The sequence below is a fragment of the Monodon monoceros genome, unplaced genomic scaffold, assembly GCF_005190385.1.
Source record: "Monodon monoceros isolate NGI ecotype Baffin Bay Population unplaced genomic scaffold, NGI_Narwhal_1 Super_Scaffold_5, whole genome shotgun sequence".
Taxonomy (NCBI): Eukaryota; Metazoa; Chordata; class Mammalia; order Artiodactyla; family Monodontidae; genus Monodon; species Monodon monoceros.
Window position 1 is genome coordinate 103,278,271 of NW_021703782.1, and position 20,076 is coordinate 103,298,346.

Genomic DNA, 20,076 nt, shown 5'->3' on the forward strand with positions numbered 1-20,076 from the left:
CGGGCTCTAGGTGCGCAGGCTTCAGTAGTTGCAGCATGCGGGCTCAGTCGTTGTGGTGCACGGGCTTAGTTGCTCTGCGGCATGTGGGATCTTCCCGGACCAGGGCTCGAACCCGTGTCCCCTGCATTGGTAGGCGGATTCTTAACCACTGCGCCACCAGGGAAGTCCCTATAGTCTTGAAAGTTACAGGCGTTATTTTCTAGAGTGTCCCTCAATTTGGGTCTGCTTGGTATTTTCTCATGATTAGATTCAGGTTATTCATCTTAGGCAGGAATATCACTAAAGTGACACTGTGTTCATTTCACTGCATGCTACCAGGTAGCACACAATTTAAATTTGTCCCACTACTCTGGTGTTCACTTGGATCATTTGATGAAGGTGTTGTCTGCCAGGCTTCACTACTGTAAGTTACTCTTTTCCCCTTTGTAATTAATAAGTATTTCTGGGAGGAGAGAGGCCGTTGAAAATATGTAAATATCCTGTTCTTTCTCAAATTTTAAATTTATCCACTTATTAATCATATCTATGGTCTCATGATTTTCTATTTTTAGTCAATGGGTTTGTTACGGCCATTTATTTTGAAGCCCAGTTGTCCCTGATTTGGCCAATGGTCACCCCTTCAAGCTGGCTCCTGTGTTCTTTTGACATTTGGGTATCTTTCTTTGAGTATCTCTCTGCTTTCTGGAACAAAACGTTATAAGCTTGTATTGTGTCTGCTTTAGTCCTGGAATCAGCCATTTCTCCAAGGAGCCCTTGTTCCTTTTAGTAGAAAATGGTTTTTAGAAATCAGGATCTGGCTGTTAGGTGTGCTCTTTGCTGTAGGGGTGTAGCTGCTCCCAGGACCTCTCAGTTGACAGAGCTAGGGAGAGAGAGAGTGTGTGTGTGTACATGCACATTAACATGTGTATTTATTTCTGTATCTTTCTCTTTATATGTATAGAACCATTTCCAGTCTAAAAACAATAGAATTCATTTCATCTTCCTTCCATTCCATATTTGCAGTTCCCTTCTCCAGCAGTGAGAAAACTGCTTTCAATATTCTTCATGTATGTACTCATTTGATCAGTCCCCCTGTATGTAATCAATATCCCGTCCCCACCGCTAAACCCTCCCTGGATGCCATTCCTCTGCTTAGGTTCTGATATCCCATTCACATGGATGCCCTTAGAGAAGGTATTTTTAGTTCCAGTTTTGTAGATGAAAAAACAGAAATAAAATGATTTCTCTAAAGTCACATGATAGGTTAGTACAGGAATTACAGTTCTGCCTTTTGACATGTGTCTTAATAATAACTCATTATAATTGGTGATCAAAACATGAACTTTGAAGTTGGTCAGGTCTAGGTTTGAGTCCTGGCTGTGCCCCATACAGTCTGTATAACTTTGGGAAGATGAGGAGATAACCTTCTTTAGCCTCATATTTCTCATCTATAAAAAGGGCTTAATAACAGTATTTATCTCTTAAGGCTACTGTGAAGTTTAAATGAGATAATATATGTCCTTACATTCAGTGTTTGGCACACAGTGCATACATAGTTTTATTATTAATATTACTGCTACCATCTCTACTACCCCTCTAGATTTTATGTGCATTGCATTTATTCATCCCATATGAGTATTTATTGAGTGCCTACTCTATGCTAGACTCTGTATTAAGCTTTTGGTTTACTGACAGTAATGCGACAGTGCCTACCCTCAAGTGATCCATCATAGTCTGGTGCTTGAAAGGTATACATCCCTGTTCCAGAAGTTGCCTGTACAACAATAAGAACAGTTTTGCTTTGAAGAAAAACTAGTGGTTTTTGTATTTCACAGACTAACTAAAATCCTTTTCATATTAATTTATCCTGCTGTCCAACTCCAAATAAAGCATCAAACTTTTTCTACAGACTGAAGAACGCAAAGATAGCGATGATGAGAAATCAGACAGGAACAGACCTTGGTGGAGAAAGCGTTTTGTTTCTGCCATGCCCAAAGGTAATTTTATAAAATATCAGAATGTGATATCAGCAACGAGAAGTAAAGCCCCAAAATCTCTTTCAGAGAGCCAAAATCTGACCTCCTCCGTGAGGCCTGTGGGGCCTCAGTTTCTTGCTGTTTTGAGGGTATGGAAAATGATTTCACTCAGGTGAATGCCAAGGTACAGCTTTGGAAGTGACAGTTCCTGTTCTTCACAGGAAGTGGCAGCGGTTTCATAAATGAAAGGCAGGCAGGTCACGGTTGTTTAAATATCATATACCATTGAAGTTAAATATACAGGACTTTTGACATACGTATTGCTAATAATTATTTCAGGAAAAAGGGATGCTTTTAGTAAACAAACATTGACACTTTATCCTTTACATTCCTGGAATAAACTTAAGCTTCTTATGTTTATGTTCATTGAGAATGATAATACCCTGAATATTAGTGTTTATTCTGGAATGCAGTTGTGTAGAATTGTTTGCTTTTCTTGTGAATAGCCTGACATCATACCAGTAGGTATTGAAATTTGAGTTGGCAAAAGCATCTCTTCCAGGAAGGAGAGATCATGCAGGATTAGAGGGAAGGGCTTCTTCCAAAGGCCTCTTCTCGGCTCTGTGATGCTCAGGAGCCGCAGAGCACCGCTTTCACGCCAGACTCAGCCCACTTTAGGAGGAGAGACTGAGGCTCAGAGCTTTGAATGTGTCGTGTTTTGAGCAGAGGTTAAGAGGCAGTGGTTTTGATTCAGTCCCAATAGATTCCTGTTAAATCATTCTTCCTGTGGCAGATGACCCCAAAGCAGATTCTGGAAGCTTCTTTAAGCACCTTCAATGCTATTTTAAGAATGATTATCAGTTGACACTCGGGATTTCTTAGCTTTTAAACTTTTCACCTTCCTTCCACTTAGAAATGTTGGCACACCAGTTAACTCCAGAATGACTGCTGTCTTCCGAGTAGTGCAGTATGTTATATGTCACACTACTGACTTTATTTAATTTCCAGCTCCTATACCATTTAGAAAGAAAGAAAAACAAGAAAAAGACAAAGATGATCTGGGGCCTGACAGATTCTCAACACTCACAGGTTTGTAGACCCATGGACTTCCTGGCTCCTTCATTCCCAGAGCACATATTTCATAACACTTTTTCTTGGGTGCCATAAGCGTTGCCTTCTTAGAAGAGTGTGTCTGTGTGTGTACAGTGGGGAGTATGTTCTTCATAGCTCTGTGGTTTCCAGTTGGCGGCCACAGTGAATCTCAGTGCGCTCTTCCTGTAGACCGCCACCACCATCATCATCCTCATTACCATAACTTCCGTTTATGATGAGGCCCCTGATCCTGAGCCTCTAGGCCTACCTACAACCCGACATTTCAGTGGGATGATGACACACAGTGCCTTTTAGGAAAGTGTGGTGATGGTTTTAGTGCTATGCATGCCATATCTTTGGATCATTGACTGAATAGTTTCCTTTAACGTTGATCGTAGAATTCTAAATTTATTTCCATCTATAGTTCTTGATTATTCAGGATCATTGTGAAATTCTATTTTACCTAATCATTTCCTTTTTTCGTGATAAGTGTTCGAACAATCTCGTAAATTTATAAACTTTACCAGTTTTTTACAGCTTGAATCATTTTAACATTGCCATCTGACCCAAGGAAAATACAACTAGGGGTTGGGTTCTTACCTCATTCAGCATTTGTATTTTTGCAGCTTCTTTTTGGCATATTATGAATGAACACCCTAAAAGGAAAAACTATGAGAGGTAGTGTTGATGACCCAACCTTGAGTTTGATAGCTGTATACTGTCTCCAGTGACTGAAGAACGTCTAGAGGGAAATTAATTTCTCACCTCTCTTTTTCTTGTCTTGATTTTAAATTATGTTATCCTACTAAGGTAAAATGAAGACTTTTATTTAAAAATGGGATAGGTTTCAAAAGAACATCCTCCTCAAAGAGCTCAGTGTAGTACAGGTAGAATCCCATTTCAGTGCATAGTTATTGTCATGTCTAGTTCTAAAATAAATGTAGACGTTTCCATGTCCTAGTGTACATCCCTGTTTATTTGATGAGGTGACTTGCCTGGAATAAAGGGTTTTAAACGGCAGGAGCTGTGCTTTCAGGCCAGGTTCCCTGCTGAGAGCAGGCAAACCTATCTCATTCAGTCAACAAATGCTTGTTGAACATCTGACTCATGCCAGGCACTGTGCTAAGTGTGGTAGGTGTTCAGTCAAATCACACATGACTCTTGTTCTTTAGGGACTTACAGCCTTATTGAGAAGCAGTGGAAAGGCATCCTTTCAGCAAGATTTTTATGTTTTCTTACCATGCTCCTGGCTTTAGAACACCACCACCATTCACAGAGTAGAATGCTCTTAATAAAATCTCAGGTTTTCAAAATGTTGAATTAATAACTTTGGAGAAGTTATAAATTATTTTTTTACTCATGTCTTTAGGCAATACATTTTTCTTAGTCCTTGGTGCCTAAACTGTAAGCTAGGTAGAATAAGTTTTTTTCCATAAAATATTTCATTTTGTTTGTGTTTGATTCAAGCAGTTTAGCTTCCCTACTGGTGCAGAAATTTCTACCCACTCCTAATTAATGACCCAAAGAAAAGTATCATTAAGTCAATTTTTTTTAATGTTATGAGAGGGAATTTCTTAACAGTCTGTCCATAATCTCGCCACCTTAATTTTCTTTTTTTCATGTTCTCTCCCAATCTTTCCTTATCTATACGTGGCTTTTCATGATGAAATCAGAGTGTGTATGTAACTTTGTATTCTTTTACCACATGTTATTTCATAAACCCTGTCCCAATTTCTGCTTGACATAGTTGGTTTTTTAATAATTTTTATTGGCTCTGAGATCATCTGTCATTATTTTATTGCGGTGTGAACATTCTCTTGCTTTTCGATATTTAAATTGTATCCATTTTTTTTTACTATGAAAATACTGTTCACAGCTTTGTATATATAGCATTTTTTGTCTATTTTAATTGTCCTCAGATAAAATTTTTAAGAACGGTGTTACAGAAATAAAAGTTACAAACAACGTTATTGCTTTCACTATGTTTAACCGGTTTTTAGAGCCCTCAACAGCACTCAAAACCAATAGCAAAAAAAGATTTTGTAATGATAAAGGTTTCATCAGTTTACATTTTGAAGAAGATCAGATTTTATTAGGACTCTATTATCATGCATTCAAACATCATTGTAGCAGAAAGATTATATTATTTTGGAAATCGTTTCTCCCTACAGTTTACCACAATTTTATGGAGACATGAACACTATTTTTTTCATGGAAACAAAAGAAGAGCCTATGAGCATACTACTTAACCTCTTTCTACCTTGATTTCTTCTTCTTAAAAATGGGGGTGATAGTAGTACCTCCATGTAGGGTTGTTGCGACGATTAATTGAGATCATTCATGTAAGGTGTTTAGCACAGTTCCTGGCACGTGGTACATGCTCAATAAATGTTAGCTGCTGTTAATATTAGCTGCTATTAACACGTACACATATATAAATTCTAGTGATTTTTATCTGTTTTAAGACTTTTTAACAAATGGGATTCTACCAGAATGTAGACATTACCTGCTTGGCCTAGATCTGTCTCAGGAGTTTGCATTTCACTATGGAACTATATTTTGTCCCATAGATCTGTAGCACTTCTTTGCTTTGTTAACTGTTAATTAGTGACTCTGCCATCTGACTCCAAGAAAACATTTTGATGTGCTGATTTTGCTGACCGGATAGTGGGCCAGTCAGTAACCAGTGCTGCACCTGTGATTGTTATAAACTTTTTCTCTGTGCACCCCAGGTACAATTCCAGCACTCTTCAACAGTGTCTAGATTCTCTAGGAGTGCCTCTGACGCCATTGCACGCACAGGAGTGCTCTAAATCCAGCAGCTGTACTGTCATAGTGAGATTTAGTAAGATAGAATATGAATATCTGAAGTTTCCAAATGTGGTGTAGTGAGAGAAATTCATGAAGGAAGAGTGGAGGAAGACATTTTAAAAGTATTATTTAAAAGGCTTTAATTTGAATTTGGAGTACTTTTTTTCCTCCTTCAGCATAGAGATGTCTGAATAAATGAAGTCTGTATATAAAAGTGCAGTGTTGGAAGTTCTGGTAGCATGAATTGATAATAACAGTGATTTGAGTGTAAACACTTTAGAAACCCATCATCCATTCAGTCTGCACTGAACTTTTTGACACTGTCATGCAGAATTCTGACGATGATGAGAAAGTGGAGTAATCCTCCCAATTTCGTGCTTTGGCAAGGCTCTCAGACCTAGAAATGGGACGAGTAGGCAGCTGCATGGTGCCTCTTATAACATTGAGATATGTGCTCTTTTTAAGTCTTACCTCCTAATCCGCCTTTGGGATTATGCTACTGGTGTCGTACTAACATCAGAGTGGGTGCAAACCAAGGGGAGCTAATTCTCTCCCTCTCCTTTCCCCTTCAGATGACCCGAGCCCTAGACTCAGTGCACAAACTCAGGCTGCTGAGGATATTCTGGACAAATACAGGAATGCCATTAAACGAACCAGTCCCAGTGAAGGAGCACTGGCAAACTACGAAAGTGCAGGTGATAATCATGATAAAGAATGGAATAGTAACCTTCGTATCACAGTGATAAAGGTGGTCTGAATTAAAAGTAACCTTGTAATAGCTACTTTTGAAGAGTTGTCAGAAAAATATGGTACAATTCCCAAGATAAATTAGAGTATCTCTGGAAGAATCTCTGATAAACTGATAACGTGAGTTGACTCAGGGCAGGACTCATAGGGAGCCTGAGAGGAGAACTTCCTACATTTTTTTAAAAATTTATATTTATTTTGGTTGTGCCGGGTCTTAGTCGCGGCACAAGGGATCTTTGTTGCAGCACGTGGACTTCTTAGTTGTGGCATACGGTCTCTTAGTTGCAGCATGCGGGATCCAATTCCCCAACCAGGGATCGAATCTGGCCTCCCGGAGTCTTACCCACCGGACGACCAGGGAAGTCCCATCCTACACCTTTTTTTTGTCTTTGAAAAGTTTTAAAATAACAAAGAAGTTGAAGGAATAGTACAGTGAAGGTCTATATTCCATCTACCTAGACTTAGCAATTGTTGACATTTTGCCACATTTTCTATATTTTTTTTTCCTGAGGCATTTGAAACTATCTCCTAAGAATAAAGATATTTTTTCTACGTAGACACAGTATCTTTATTACACTAAGGAACTTTTATTTCTTTTGATTTTATACATGCATGTATTAACTAAATTGATTCATTAAAAACATAAAAACAACTGTGGGAACCACAGGTCTGTCCTGGCTGCATTTGTGAGTTCGTACCCAGCTCATTCTCAGGCAGTGGGAGCAGCCCTGGTAATGAGGACCAGAGACCTCAGTGCAGCCTGGCCAAGGGGTTCACAGCCAGCTGTTTTCTGACTGGGCAGGATTCCATGTCTGTAAAATGAGGGTGTTACGTGAAATGATTTTTTTTTTTTTTTTTTTTTTGCGGTACGCGGGCCTCTCACTGTTGTGGCCTCTCCCGTTGCGGAGCACAGGCTCCGGATGCGTAGGCTTAGCAGCCACGGCTCACGGGCCCAGCCGCTCCACGACATGTGGGATCCTCCCAGACCGGGGCACGAACCCGTGTCCCCCGCATCGGCAGGCAGGCTCTCAACCACTGCGCCACCAGGGAAGCCCTGAAATGATTTTTGAGGCCCCTTTTAGCTCTGTGGTTCAGTGATCGTGATTACAGAGTATTATCCTTATTAAGTTAATAAAGACTTTCATTGTTTTAGATTAGGATTCAGATAAGAAGTAAAACTATTTTCAACAACTGCTCTCTTGATATATTATCATTGCTATCAATAATTTAGTTAAGTGTTTGAAGTTCCTTTTTCCTTTTTCTTTCAAAGAACTCTTGTTGGAAGGCACAAGTTAATTTATGGTTGAGTTGTTCTGAATACCTACCAGTGCCAGAATGTTCCAGATTAACCTGCTTATCCTTTTGGGGGGCTGGGTTTTGTTTAGAAGTTATGGGTGACGGTGAAAGTGCGCACGATTTGCCTCGTGACGAAACCCTGCAAAACATCTCAGCTGACGATCTCCCAGATTCCGCGAGCCAAGCCGCCCACCCTCAGGATTCAGCTTTCTCTTACAGGTATTTCTTTTATAGGATTTAGGACCTTTGGGTTTGAGCTTTTCATCACCATTGCAGTCACTTCAAGTCAGGTGTTTCATTGAGGCACTTAATAAGTGTGTAAAGCAGAGAGGTAAGAATGAAATACTATTCACTGAGAAGACTTTGCTTCCCTTGTGGATGTCATACATCAAAGGCTTTAATTCAGGGATTGAAAACAAAAACAAGAAAACCTCATATGCTCACAGGGGCCACATAAGTAATTTATTTTATTTATTTATTTATTTATGGCTGCGTTGGGTCTTTGTTGCTGCGCGTGTGCTTTCTCTAGTTACGGCGAGCGGGGGCTACTCTTCGTTGCGGTGCGCGGGCTTCTCATTGCGGTGGCTTCTCTTGTTGCGGAGCACGGGCTCTAGGCTCACGGGCTTCAAGTAGTTGTGGCATGTGGGCTTCAGTAGTTGTGGCTCGAGGGCTCTAGAGTGCAGGCTCAGTAGTTGTGGCACGTGGGCTTAGTTGCTCCACAGCATGTGGGATCTTTCCGGACCAGGGCTTGAACCCGTGTCTCCTGCATTGGCTGGCGGATTCTTAACCGCTGTGCCGCCAGGGAAGCCCCACATGAGTAATTTAAATGGAACCGTGACAGTGCCTGTGCCTGTGCAGAATTCCCAGCTCTGTGTGTGAGAGGTGCTAGGGCAGGACTGAAGTAGAAGGAGGGTCCGCTGCAGAGTTGTTGAATGACCCACTGTCCCCAGTAAGCCTCCCAGTTTGGCATTCTCCTCATTACCTGTGCAGGTCTCTCCATTTCTAACAGGGCTTGAGAAAGAAAATGACTTTAGGAACCTGAAGAATTTGCTTTCGTTTCACAGGGAACCGGTGTTTTTCCAGACACGGATTATCACTTTTAAAGCACTAATCATCCATCCATCTCTCTGTTTTTATCTGTGACCTTGCCTCTGTCTTTCTTTCTCTGTTTTTAAACTTTTTATTTTAGAAATATTCAAGTATGTACAGAAACGGAAGAGTCCAGTGATGTGCCTGTCACCCAGACTTTGTTAACAGTTACTAATACGTGGCCCATGTTGCTTCATGTTTACCTCCTCCCCCAATTAATTTAAAGCAGACTCTAAGCAGCATATCATTTTATTTTATTTATTTACTTTTATTGAGATATAGTTGATATATAATATTATATAAGTTTCAGGGGTACAACACAGTGATTCACAATTTTTAAAGATTTAAATTTTTATTTTCCAGCCATGACTTTACTGTTATATAGATTCGGAGTCTCTGCAAAGTAGGCAAATATTACATTTGTTTGGGTTGATTTGTAAGTTACTCGTTTTAGAGGAAGCAAACCAATAAGGAAGGACTCAGAACTAGTCAGATGAGGTGGACAAGTGATAATCCTGCAGGAGGAGCAAACTCTGGCTTGTTCTCGGAGATGTTTTGACTCCTTTTTTTGGATGGCAGCCTTGGACGCTTTGAAGAAGCTCTGGTCCACGCCCTACATTCCCCTCCCAGTATGAAGGGCTGCCCTGCTGTGGAGGGTGACGCCTTACTGAAGGGTGCTCTGCCTGGTGGTGGCAGGTGGTTCAGTGGCGGAAGTTGAAAAGAAGCAGGTTTTGGCTCAACACAGAGTTTCAAGCAGCAAGGCAACAGAAAGGGCTTCTTGTCGGGGGTCAGCTTGTCTTGTGGCAGGATCAACATTCCTCAAGAGATGTGGTAGAAGGCTTCCTAAATGTGGGTGGTGAGATGGATCTGATGACTTCTGCTGACTCCCTCCCAGCCTGGGCGTAATCCAGCCTTGACTGTCCTCGTAGTGCTTAGCATAGAACTCAGCGTATGTTAGAAGGTCAAAAAGGATTTGTTTGATTCTGGTGACTTTACCGAATGGTCCTTGCCCAGAGCACTTTTGCAGCCTTGCTTCTCAGGTAACTAGAAAGCCCACTCCTTAAGTGAGGTGTCAGTAAGTTGAAAATTATCTTTTATTTATGACCACTTGAAACATTTGAGTCCTGACGTGGTAGCCTATTGATTTGTATAGTAAATATGATAATAGTTCATAAAATATGACCATATGTGAACAAAGAAATTAATGTATCTTCAACTCATTCTTCAGAGATGCAAAAAAGAAACTGAGGCTCGCTCTTTGTTCTGCGGATTCTGTTGCTTTCCCAGTGCTAACCCATTCAACAAGGAATGGTTTACCAGACCATACAGACCCAGAAGGTAAGTTGCTGCCTGATAGCTTATTTTTTCCTATATTTATACGTTGAACCATATGAATTGCCAGTATTCAACTGTATTTAAACTATACAGCAGGGCTTCCCTGGTGGCACAGTGGTTAGGAATCCACCTGCCAGTGCAGGGGACACGGGTTCAAGCCCTGGTCCGGGAAGATCCCTCATGCCGCGGAGCAACTAAGCCCGTGTGCCACAACTACTGAGCCTGTGCTCTAGAGCCCACGAGCCACAACTACTGAGTCCGTGAGCCACAACTACTGAAGCCCACGCACCTAGAGTCCATGCTCCGCAACAAGAGAAGCCACCACAATGAGAAGCCCTAGCACCGCAATGAAGAGTAGCCCCCGCTCACCACAACTAGAGAGAGCCCGCACGCAGCAACGAAGACCCAACATAGCCAAAAATAAATAAATAAAATAATAAATTTATTAAAAATAAAAAAATAAACTCTACAGCAGTTCTGTACAGTTCAATGTAATACATTTATATTAGCTATCAGTTAAGGGCACTTTGATTATTGATGGCTCATTAAAATGTTCTCTGATTGATACTGCTTAGTTCTACTGATACAAGCGTAATTGACATCCCAAAGGCTGAGGGATGACCTTCAGCTTATGAAAAGCCTGTGGAAATTCTCAACAATAACAGAATTTTTATTTTTTTATTTAGACAATGAAATTGTCTGCTTCCTAAAAGTTCAAATAGCTGAAGCAATTAATTTACAAGATAAAAACTTAATGGCTCAACTTCAAGAAACAATGCGTTGTGTGTGCCGCTTTGATAACAGGACTTGTAGGAAACTACTGGCTTCTATCGCTGAGGACTATAGGTAATTATACCCCACATGTTTCACTTATACACCTCTTTTCAGCTGCAGGTATTTTCTTCTCAGTCCTTATTTCAGAAATGAATCTAGGCTCACCACAAAGTGCTTGGCTATGTTTACCTGGATGTAGATTTCCAAGGAATGCATTTGGCTATTTAGTCTGGAAATGTAGTTATAAATGAGCATCTCTTCCTAACACAGAGTGCAGTTTACTTCAGCTTTGCCCCACCTTTAGCGGAGGGGACACCAGGATAACTAGGATATCATTTCCCTTTTTTAGAGGGATAGAAAAGACTGCATCCTTGGACCAGGGAAGCAGGTGTAAGTCTTGGAATCACTACCCTTTGTCTGTTGCCAGTCCCTTGCTGACATTAAAATGTAGTTGAGAAGCTTAGGAAGTAAAGAGACTTAGGGAATGGGTGCTCTAATGATTGCTACGTTTAGACTATAAGCAAGTGGTATGTTTAATGATCTAGCAGTATATTAATCTGTATTTTGTTGTCATTTTAGTCATTGTAGCAGTCAACTTCCTGTTAAGTATGAGGTTCTACCAGCATGGAGACTGCTCCAAAATAGCAGACCAACGATGCAAAGGGACTTAGCGATGTTTAGGGAATTAAGGGGCTAAGTGTTCAGCCCAGTAGATGATGTTCTTGACACACATGCAGAAGAGTTCTGTTTCTTTCTTTTTTTTTAATTGATTTACAATGTTATATTAGTTTCAGGTGTACAACATAGTGATTCGCTTTTTTTTTTTTACCGATTATACTCCATTTAAAGTTGTTATAAAACATTGGTTCTGTTCCCTGTGCTGTACATTACATCCTTGCATCTGGTTCTGTTTCTTGATCTGGAGCATAATTAGTCCTCAGGATGGTTGTCTGCAGCCTGACATGCTAATTTGTAAAACCAAAGTCTTCGGAGTAGTTTTTTCATTTAAGGAAAAATCAGGACTCTTAGTCTCCGAAGAAAGTGTGCACTGTGTATGTCTGATGTCCTGCAGAGCATATTTCCTTTTAGGAAAAGGGCCCCCTATATTGCTTACCTCACTCGTTGTCGACAAGGACTGCAGACCACGCAGGCTCACCTGGAGAGGCTACTGCAAAGGGTTTTGCGGGACAAAGAGGTGGCCAATCGATACTTCACCACTGTCTGTGTGAGGTTGCTGCTTGAGAGCAAAGAAAAGAAGATCAGGGAATTCATTCAAGGTAACTAGAGACCTTTAGGTTAAGCTGTATGTTATTGGGAAGATTTGGGAATTTTTCTTTTGCTGCTTTTTTTGAGTACCTACCTGTCTAAGAGAAGTTCCTTGAATTAGCAATTATTTCTTAGTTATTAAACCTTGATGTCAAACCAGTAAATTCCATGTTTATCCTGGATTGAATATCTATAGTTTATTAAAAAGTTGGGAGAGGGCTTCCCTGGTGGCGCAGTGGTTGAGAGTCCACCTGCCGATGCAGGGGACACGGGTTCGTGCCCCGGTCCGGGAGGATCCCACATGCCGCGGAGCGGCTGGGCCCGTGAGCCATGGCCGCTGAGCCTGCGCGTCCGGAGCCTGTGCTCCGCAACGGGAGAGGCCACAGCAGTGAGAGGCCCGCGTACCGCAAAAAAAAAAAAGAATTCTAATAATTTCCTATTTGAAATTATTCAAATACTGTATTTTAAAAATTATTATTTTGCATTTGGAGACTTTCAGAAACTCACGGCAGCTGATGATAAAACTGCTCAGGTGGAAGATTTCCTGCAGTTCCTTTATGGTGCCATGGCCCAGGATGTCATATGGCAGAACGCGAGTGAGGAGCAGCTTCAGGATGCCCAGCTCGCCATTGAGCGAAGTGTGATGAATCGGATCTTCAAACTTGCCTTCTACCCTAATCAGGACGGGGACATACTCCGTGACCAGTGAGTGCTTCTAAGCGTAGCGGCCTGTGTTGGACTAAGTAGGAATATACCAGCCAACCCCCTTATTTTAGACAAGCTGCACGTGAGACTTAGTGTCTGAGTGGTGAAGGAAAAAATACATGTTACCTTTTTTCACCCATCAGAGTTATCAGAAAGAATGAAAATACTCTGTTTTCAGAGATGTGGGGAATCAGGCTGGAGGGTGTATAAATTGGTACGGCCTTTGTGGAAGGCACTGCTGTTTACTGTGTCTCAGCTGTTCTTCCCTTCTTTCTTCTACCTACTCTTATCCTTCAGATCTTCACTCAGACATCACTTCCTCGGGGAAACGTTTCCTGGCCTTTCTGACTAGGTTAAATGCCCTGTCAGCCCTCCCTCAGGCCTGAATACCTTCCTTTAGCACTTGCCACAGTTGCGGTTTTACATTTGTTGGAGGCATGGTTTCTCAAGCTGGCACTACTGACATTTTGGGCCAGATAATTCTTTGGAGTGGGAGGCTGTCCTGTGCATTGTAGGACATTTATCAGCATCCCTGGCCTCTACATGCTACAGGCCAGTAGCACCCTGCCACGTGTGAGAACCAAGGGTGTCTCCAGACATTGCCAGATGTCCCTTGGGGGCAGAATCGCCCCTGTTCCTGGCCACTGGTTTGTGTGATCGATTGATGAATGCCTGTATCCCCCACTGGATTGTTCCCTCTGTGAGAGCAGCAGCATAGTGCTTTTATTCATCACTCCATCAGGGCATCCAGCACAGTGCGTGACTTCTATTATAATATATACTTATTGTTTGTTTGGAATGAAAAGTTATATATTTGAAAATCAAAATATCTGGAATTGTATGGTATATGAATTATATCTCAATAAAGCCTATTCTTAAAAGTAAACCTAAAAAAATTAATCTTGAAAAAAAATCTGGAATGATAACAGTGGTTATTTTGGGGTAATGAGGCTATGGATGACTTAGCTTTTTTTTTTTCCTCTTCTGCATTTTCTTGACCACTGCTTTACGATGCTGTTTCTGCCCCAAGCATGTTGAGATGGCCACCGTGCCCCGAGCAGTGACATGGGCTCTCTCTGTGGGCGACTCTCAAGGGCCCATGTAATAGGGTGGGGCATTGGTTGTTTCCATAAGATTTTTTTTTTCATGGAAATTTTACAATATTGTATGTACATTTGAGAAAGTTCACTTTCCTGTGGGTGGGTTAGGCTTATTCCAACCTGCCTCTCTCGCTTGTTCATAGTCTCAGAGGCTTTTTACCCCTCCCCAAGTTTCTGTGTGGAATTTGCCAAATGGGCCCTGTTTTCTTTCCAGAGCACCAGTTTTTGGCTTCCACAGTGGGATGAGGAATGGGGACATTCAAACTGTACTTACTGAAAAGAGCACCTTTGAAGCAGGTTCTTCCTACCCTCCCTTCCGTGGTGTTTCTGTGGGTTTGTAGAGTGGAGAGTTAATCCTGTGTTCTGGAAAGAACACTCGAAGTCAGGAAAGCTGGGTTTAGTCTCTGCTCCCTCCTAACCACTGTGTGGCCTTAGGCAAATCCTTCTCCTTTTTTTTTTTTTTTTTGCGGTACGCGGGCCTCTCCCGCCGCGGAGCACAGGCTCTGGTCACACAGGCTCAGCGGCCATGGCTCACGGGCCCAGCCGCCCCGCGGCACGTGGGATCCTCCCGGACCGGGGCACGAACCCGCATCCCCCGCATCGGCAGGCGGACTCCCAACCACTGCACAACCAGGGAAGCCCCCTTCTCCTTTTTAAGCCTAGTTATTGTCATCTCTGAAATGAGAGGTGGAGTGTCCTCATAGTCCCTTGTCTAAGCATCTCTGATCTTTGGTTTCTGACCCCTGATCCCTCTACTTCCTCTTGGCCTATTTACCAGTTAGTTGTCCAATTAGCTTCTAGGCTAAGGGATCCTCTGCTTTCTCCCTTGGAATGCTGTCCTAGTCCAGGAAAGGAGGGCTTCTCTACTCTTCTCCCTGCATCCCCTTGGCTCACTCAGCATTTCTAAGCAGATCCTAAATAGGAGATTTTTTTTTTGACAAGACAGAGTACTTACAGCTAAGAGATAGTCTCAACTGTATTTGTAATCTGTATCTAGAAGTAAGTTTAAAACATTTTAAATGTTTTGAAAAACATCAATTATGACTATCGGTGTACCTTATTTTCTGAAATATATATTTACTTATGTATTTTTTGGGGTTTTCAGAGTTCTTCATGAACATATTCAGAGATTGTCTAAAGTAGTGACTGCAAATCACAGAGCTCTTCAGATACCAGAGGTAATACAGGTTTATATAGTGTGGGTGGTATTATTTAATTAAAAATTGCTTGGTATACCATGTGCATGTTACCAGTTTTTCAAGGAAGCAGAATGTAATAAGTTGTACAACACTGCTTGCACTAGATGCAGTTTGGTCTAACTGTAAAGTTCTCAAAGGTCCTTCCACGGATTAAAATTCCCTGGCATGGGAAGGGACCTTAGTAGTGGAGAGGAGGGAGGGCCAGCATGGAGGAGCCCCTGCCCTGACGCCAGCCCCTGCAGGCGGGTCTTCCTGTCCATAGCTCTGCTCCTCCTGGCGCAGCAGTGCTCTGCACTGATGCTTTTATAGTCACGTTTCTGCAGGAAAGTCCCATATGAAGAAGGGATCCGGTGGTACTTCAAAGAGTGTGAAAACTACTGTCCAGGAGAGGGAATTGAATCTGAATGTGACCTCAAAATTACCTTTTAGTTATTGATATTAGCATTTTTGTCTGTCATACAACTCTTACAAAATCTGAAAATAGGAACGTTTTAGGTATACGAGTTTTCTGGTTGTTTTATTAAAATCCAAACATGAAGGGGACTTCCCTGGCAGTCCAGTGGTTAAGACTCTGTGCTCCCAATGCAGGGGGCACGGGTTCATCCCTGATCAGGAAACTAAAATCCTGCATGCCGCATGGCGTGGCCAAAAAATAATAATAATAAAATCCAAACATAAATTGGCATAAAATTTTTAATTGTCTTCGATTTCTAGAACTACTGCAACAAAGGTACATATTAATTTTTAAAGTATCTTAAAAGTAGCTTGTTTGTGCTTTTGGAATCAGCTACAATACAGAGATAAGTTCCATTCTAGCTCTTTAAGAAAGATAAATGTTTGAAATTTTATGAGTTCTAGGTTCTGTGTTATCATATGCCTCTATTAATATATATCTGGGTGGTTTTTTTGTGGGGGGCCACGCCCGGGACTTGCGGGATCTTAGTTCCCCAACCAGGGATCAAACCCAGGCCCGTGGCAGTGAGAGCAAAGAGTCCTAACCAATGGACTGCCAGGGAATTCCCCTGGGTGGTTTTATCTTAAAATGCAAAGCAAATAATTTAAAAGTTTAAAAGTTAAGCTTCACTCCTAAGCGGGAGGACGGGGAGGAATCGCGATTTGGTTTTACTGGAAAAAGGGAAAGGCAACAGCCTTACCCTTCGGCCTCCTGATGTGGAGGTCGCTCTGTTCGCTGCACGTAGTTGCCATTTGATCCAAGATCTGTCTAACTGTCTCTGTGTTGTCTCACTTAGGTTTATCTTCGGGAGGCACCGTGGCCATCTGCACAGTCAGAAATCAGGACAATAAGTGCTTACAAGACGCCCCGGGACAAAGTGCAGTGCATCCTGAGAATGTGCTCCACGATCATGAACCTCCTGAGCCTGGCCAACGAGGACTCCGTCCCAGGAGCAGATGACTTCGTCCCTGTTTTGGTTTTTGTGTTGATAAAGGTGGGTCCCTCACTACTGTTAGTGAGAATAGTTTATTTGGTGTCCTGAGTCAGGTGGTGCAGATGTCACCAGATGTTAGAGACTTTGGCTCTTTTACAAGTTTCAAGCTCTGTGTTACCCAGAAAGGAAGTATCTAATGTCAAGTTTTGTTCTGTCCAGAAGTTAGGATTTTCAAAAGAAAGGAGGGGAGGACTAGATTGCTAGAACATTTTCAGCTTTTAAAGCAGTGCCTGAAGGTCTTGGTTGGAACTCAGTAGATAATTACTGAACGAAAGAATGAATGAGGGCAAGTTCTTTTTATCATGTTTGTTTTTTTAAGTAAATTTATTTATTTGTTTTTGGCTGCGTTGGGTTTTCGTTGCTGCACGTGGGCTTTCTCTAGTTGTGTCGAGTGGGGGCTACTCTTCGTTGCGGTGCGCGGGCTTCTCATTGCGGTGGCTTCTCTTGTTGCGGAGCACGGGCTATAGGCGTGCAGGCTTAGTTGCTCCAAGGCATGTGGGATCTTCCCGGACCAGGGCTCGAGCCCGTGTTCCCTGCATTGGCAAGCAGATTCTTAACCACTGCGCCACCAGGGAAGCCCTTATCATGTTTTTACCATCTTCTTTCTCATTGAATTCTTAAACTACTACATTTACTAATCATCTTTCTCCTCTTTTAGCCTCATATTTTGTAATTGTACCTTTTTTTTTTTTTTTGTGGTACGCGGGCTTCTCACTGTTGTGGCCTCTCCTGTTGCGGAGCACAGGCTCCGGATGCGCAGCCTCAGCGGCCATGGCTCACGGGCCCAGCCGCTCCGCGGCATGTGGGATCTTCCCAGACCGGGGCACGAACCTGTGTCCCCTGCATTGGCAGGCGGACTCTCAACCACTGCGCCACCAGGGAAGCCCTACCATATTATTTTTAAAAGTACTGACATTTCTTTTCTTTTTTTGACTTTAAAGTTGCATCATTTAAACGGTTTATTTTGAACATTTTGGTCGGGGGGTGGGGAACCATATGGTTTGGGTGCACACACCACCAAATAACTGCATCACCCATGTGTTCCAGTCAGCTCGGCCCTCTGTTGCTGTCTAAAGTATGTTTGACATATAGCTTACTAATTCTTAATGTTTGCAGTATTTCTGCAACCTGAACTCTATCTCAGAGTCAGAACCTGTAGGATCAATGTGTGATCAGCCTTCATAACTTTTCCTGTTGCCCATTGCTCCGCTCTCTTCCACAGGTGATGTGTTTAGTCTCTAGGCAGAGCCAGTTTAAGCTCCTTTGAAGGAGCAGGGCTTAGCCTGTCCTCCTAACTTAATACACCTGTCCTTTCTCTCCACATGAAGGTGAAAAAGCAGGAAATGTTCTGTGTTATCTCTTGCAGCAGAGGACATACTCTCTTTTTTAGTCCGTCCCCCCCCCGCAGCTGATTCTAGCTGGACTTAACTAACCAGATATAACTCAATTTGCCTACAGCATTTCTTTCCTTATCTAACATTCTGAAATCCTGGGATGTTGAGTAAATCCACTGGGATTAGTTCAGCCTCTTTAAGGACCAGGGAGGTCAAGTGCTTTGTTAGGATAGAAAGCTCTGGATAGTTCAGCTAGGATTAGAACCTGAGTAGCCTTTCCAGTACTGTTGCTACTCATAGTAGCTAGGGTTTACAGATTAGTTCCAGAAAGGATTTGGGGGATTATTTTCAAAAAGACTGGTATCTCTCTCTCTTTTTCTTTTTTTTGCAGCATGTGGGATGTGGGATCTTAGTTCCCTAACCAGGGATCGAACATGTGCCCCCTGCAGTGGAAACATGGAAAAAAGACTAGTATCTCTCTCCACAGAAAAACATTTGAAGATGTTACTGTAAATTATATTTGCAGAGCTATACAGCTGAGTAATTGACTCTTTTATTTTTCACTTCTCTAGGCAAATCCACCCTGTTTGCTGTCCACTGTTCAGTACATCAGTAGCTTTTATGCCAGCTGTCTGTCTGGAGAGGAGTCTTATTGGTGGATGCAGTTCACAGCAGCAGTGGAATTCATTAAGACTATCGATGACCGAAAGTAACCAAGACCAAGGCCCACCAAGGCAGCAGACTGTTAGGGGGGCACACGGATCTCTTAGAAAATGTACCAGCTGCTTTGAAGGCTGAAGATTGTTTTTGTATAATATTGTACAGTGTTGAGACCTTTTAAAACAGATCTTTACTAAACAGATTAATGAGCTAACAAGCAGGTTCTCTTTTCTTTGGGCTCTTTTCCTTTCTGAGTTGCATATTTCATTAATTTCTTGTCCCCAAGTAGAGACTAGTACTGCAAAAAGGGACCACATTTTTCAGGTATTTTGAAATACTGAAAAACAAAACAGAATCTCCTAGAAAATTCCTAGATTTCCGTTTATGGATACCCATTGTTTCTTTTCATTAAAAAAAAAAAGAGAGAGAGAGAATAGTACACCTCTTTTAAGGTGCTGTCTAATCTTATATGCATCTAATGGAAGGAAAATACCAGTTGCACTGAGGATCATAATAGTGGTGACATTAGCGGCATTATCTATAAATATACTCACCTAAATTGAAAAGCTAAGAAGTAAATGTAAATATAATATATATTTATATTTGATGTAATATGGACATCTTCAGATTCTAATAAACAAGGAATATTGCTGATAGTAGGTTGTCATGTACCCTCTTGTGAAATGGTTTCCTTGACAAAATTTAAGCTGAGCTTAAAAGCAAAAGGCGAACAAATGCACAGAAGTATTTATTAAAGTGTAATACAGTTTATTGAACTTTCTAGGTGTGGAATTTGATGCACAGGGCTGCCTTTGATGAAGGGTATAGGAATCACTGAGTACGTCACTTAGACATTTCTCACCATGGATGTCTTTGAGCCCGCAGTAGGAGATAGACTCTTTAATTGCCATACATTACATACAAAGGAACAGTAGATATCTAATACGTTCTTGTGGTACTTCTCATCTGAAATGCTAAATATAGTGTAGAAACCCCAAACAGAACTCCTTACAAACCTTTAACTGTAATATATTTTTGATGATGATTCACATTGAATGCACATACCAGGAATTCAGTGAATGTCATTTTATTAAAAACTAATTTGTATTGTCCGCTCTAGTGATACAAGTTTTACTAGTGATAAACTATTTTAATCAACCATACTATTCTTATGGGAAAAAGAATCTATTTTGGCAGGTTTCTGTGCCTTTGTTTCCCTCTTCTGAACAAAAGTATGTGTTTCTGTATTTTGGTTTGATTGTATG

At 41.6% G+C, this 20,076-nt stretch overlaps 1 protein-coding gene across 5 annotated transcripts in view; it reads left to right on the forward strand.

Moving 5' to 3' along the window:
- Positions 1-19,728, forward strand: part of GAPVD1 (GTPase activating protein and VPS9 domains 1) — a 70,149-nt gene extending 50,421 nt beyond the window's left edge. For 4 of the 5 annotated variants that reach the window (XM_029202523.1, XM_029202521.1, XM_029202524.1 and 1 more), the window contains 11 exons: positions 1,889-1,976; positions 2,964-3,044; positions 6,431-6,553; positions 7,991-8,120; positions 10,219-10,328; positions 11,012-11,171; positions 12,189-12,376; positions 12,857-13,070; positions 15,276-15,348; positions 16,620-16,817; positions 18,724-18,955. In XM_029202523.1, coding sequence (XP_029058356.1) covers positions 1,889-1,976; positions 2,964-3,044; positions 6,431-6,553; positions 7,991-8,120; positions 10,219-10,328; positions 11,012-11,171; positions 12,189-12,376; positions 12,857-13,070; positions 15,276-15,348; positions 16,620-16,817; positions 18,724-18,864 — 1,506 coding nt within the window. In that variant the 3' untranslated portion in view covers positions 18,865-18,955. Of the gene's footprint in view, positions 1-1,888; positions 1,977-2,963; positions 3,045-6,430; positions 6,554-7,990; positions 8,121-10,218; positions 10,329-11,011; positions 11,172-12,188; positions 12,377-12,856; positions 13,071-15,275; positions 15,349-16,619; positions 16,818-18,723 lie in introns of all 5 variants that reach the window. The other variant, XM_029202520.1, reaches the window with a different exon arrangement.
- Positions 19,729-20,076: the final 348 nt, after the last annotated feature.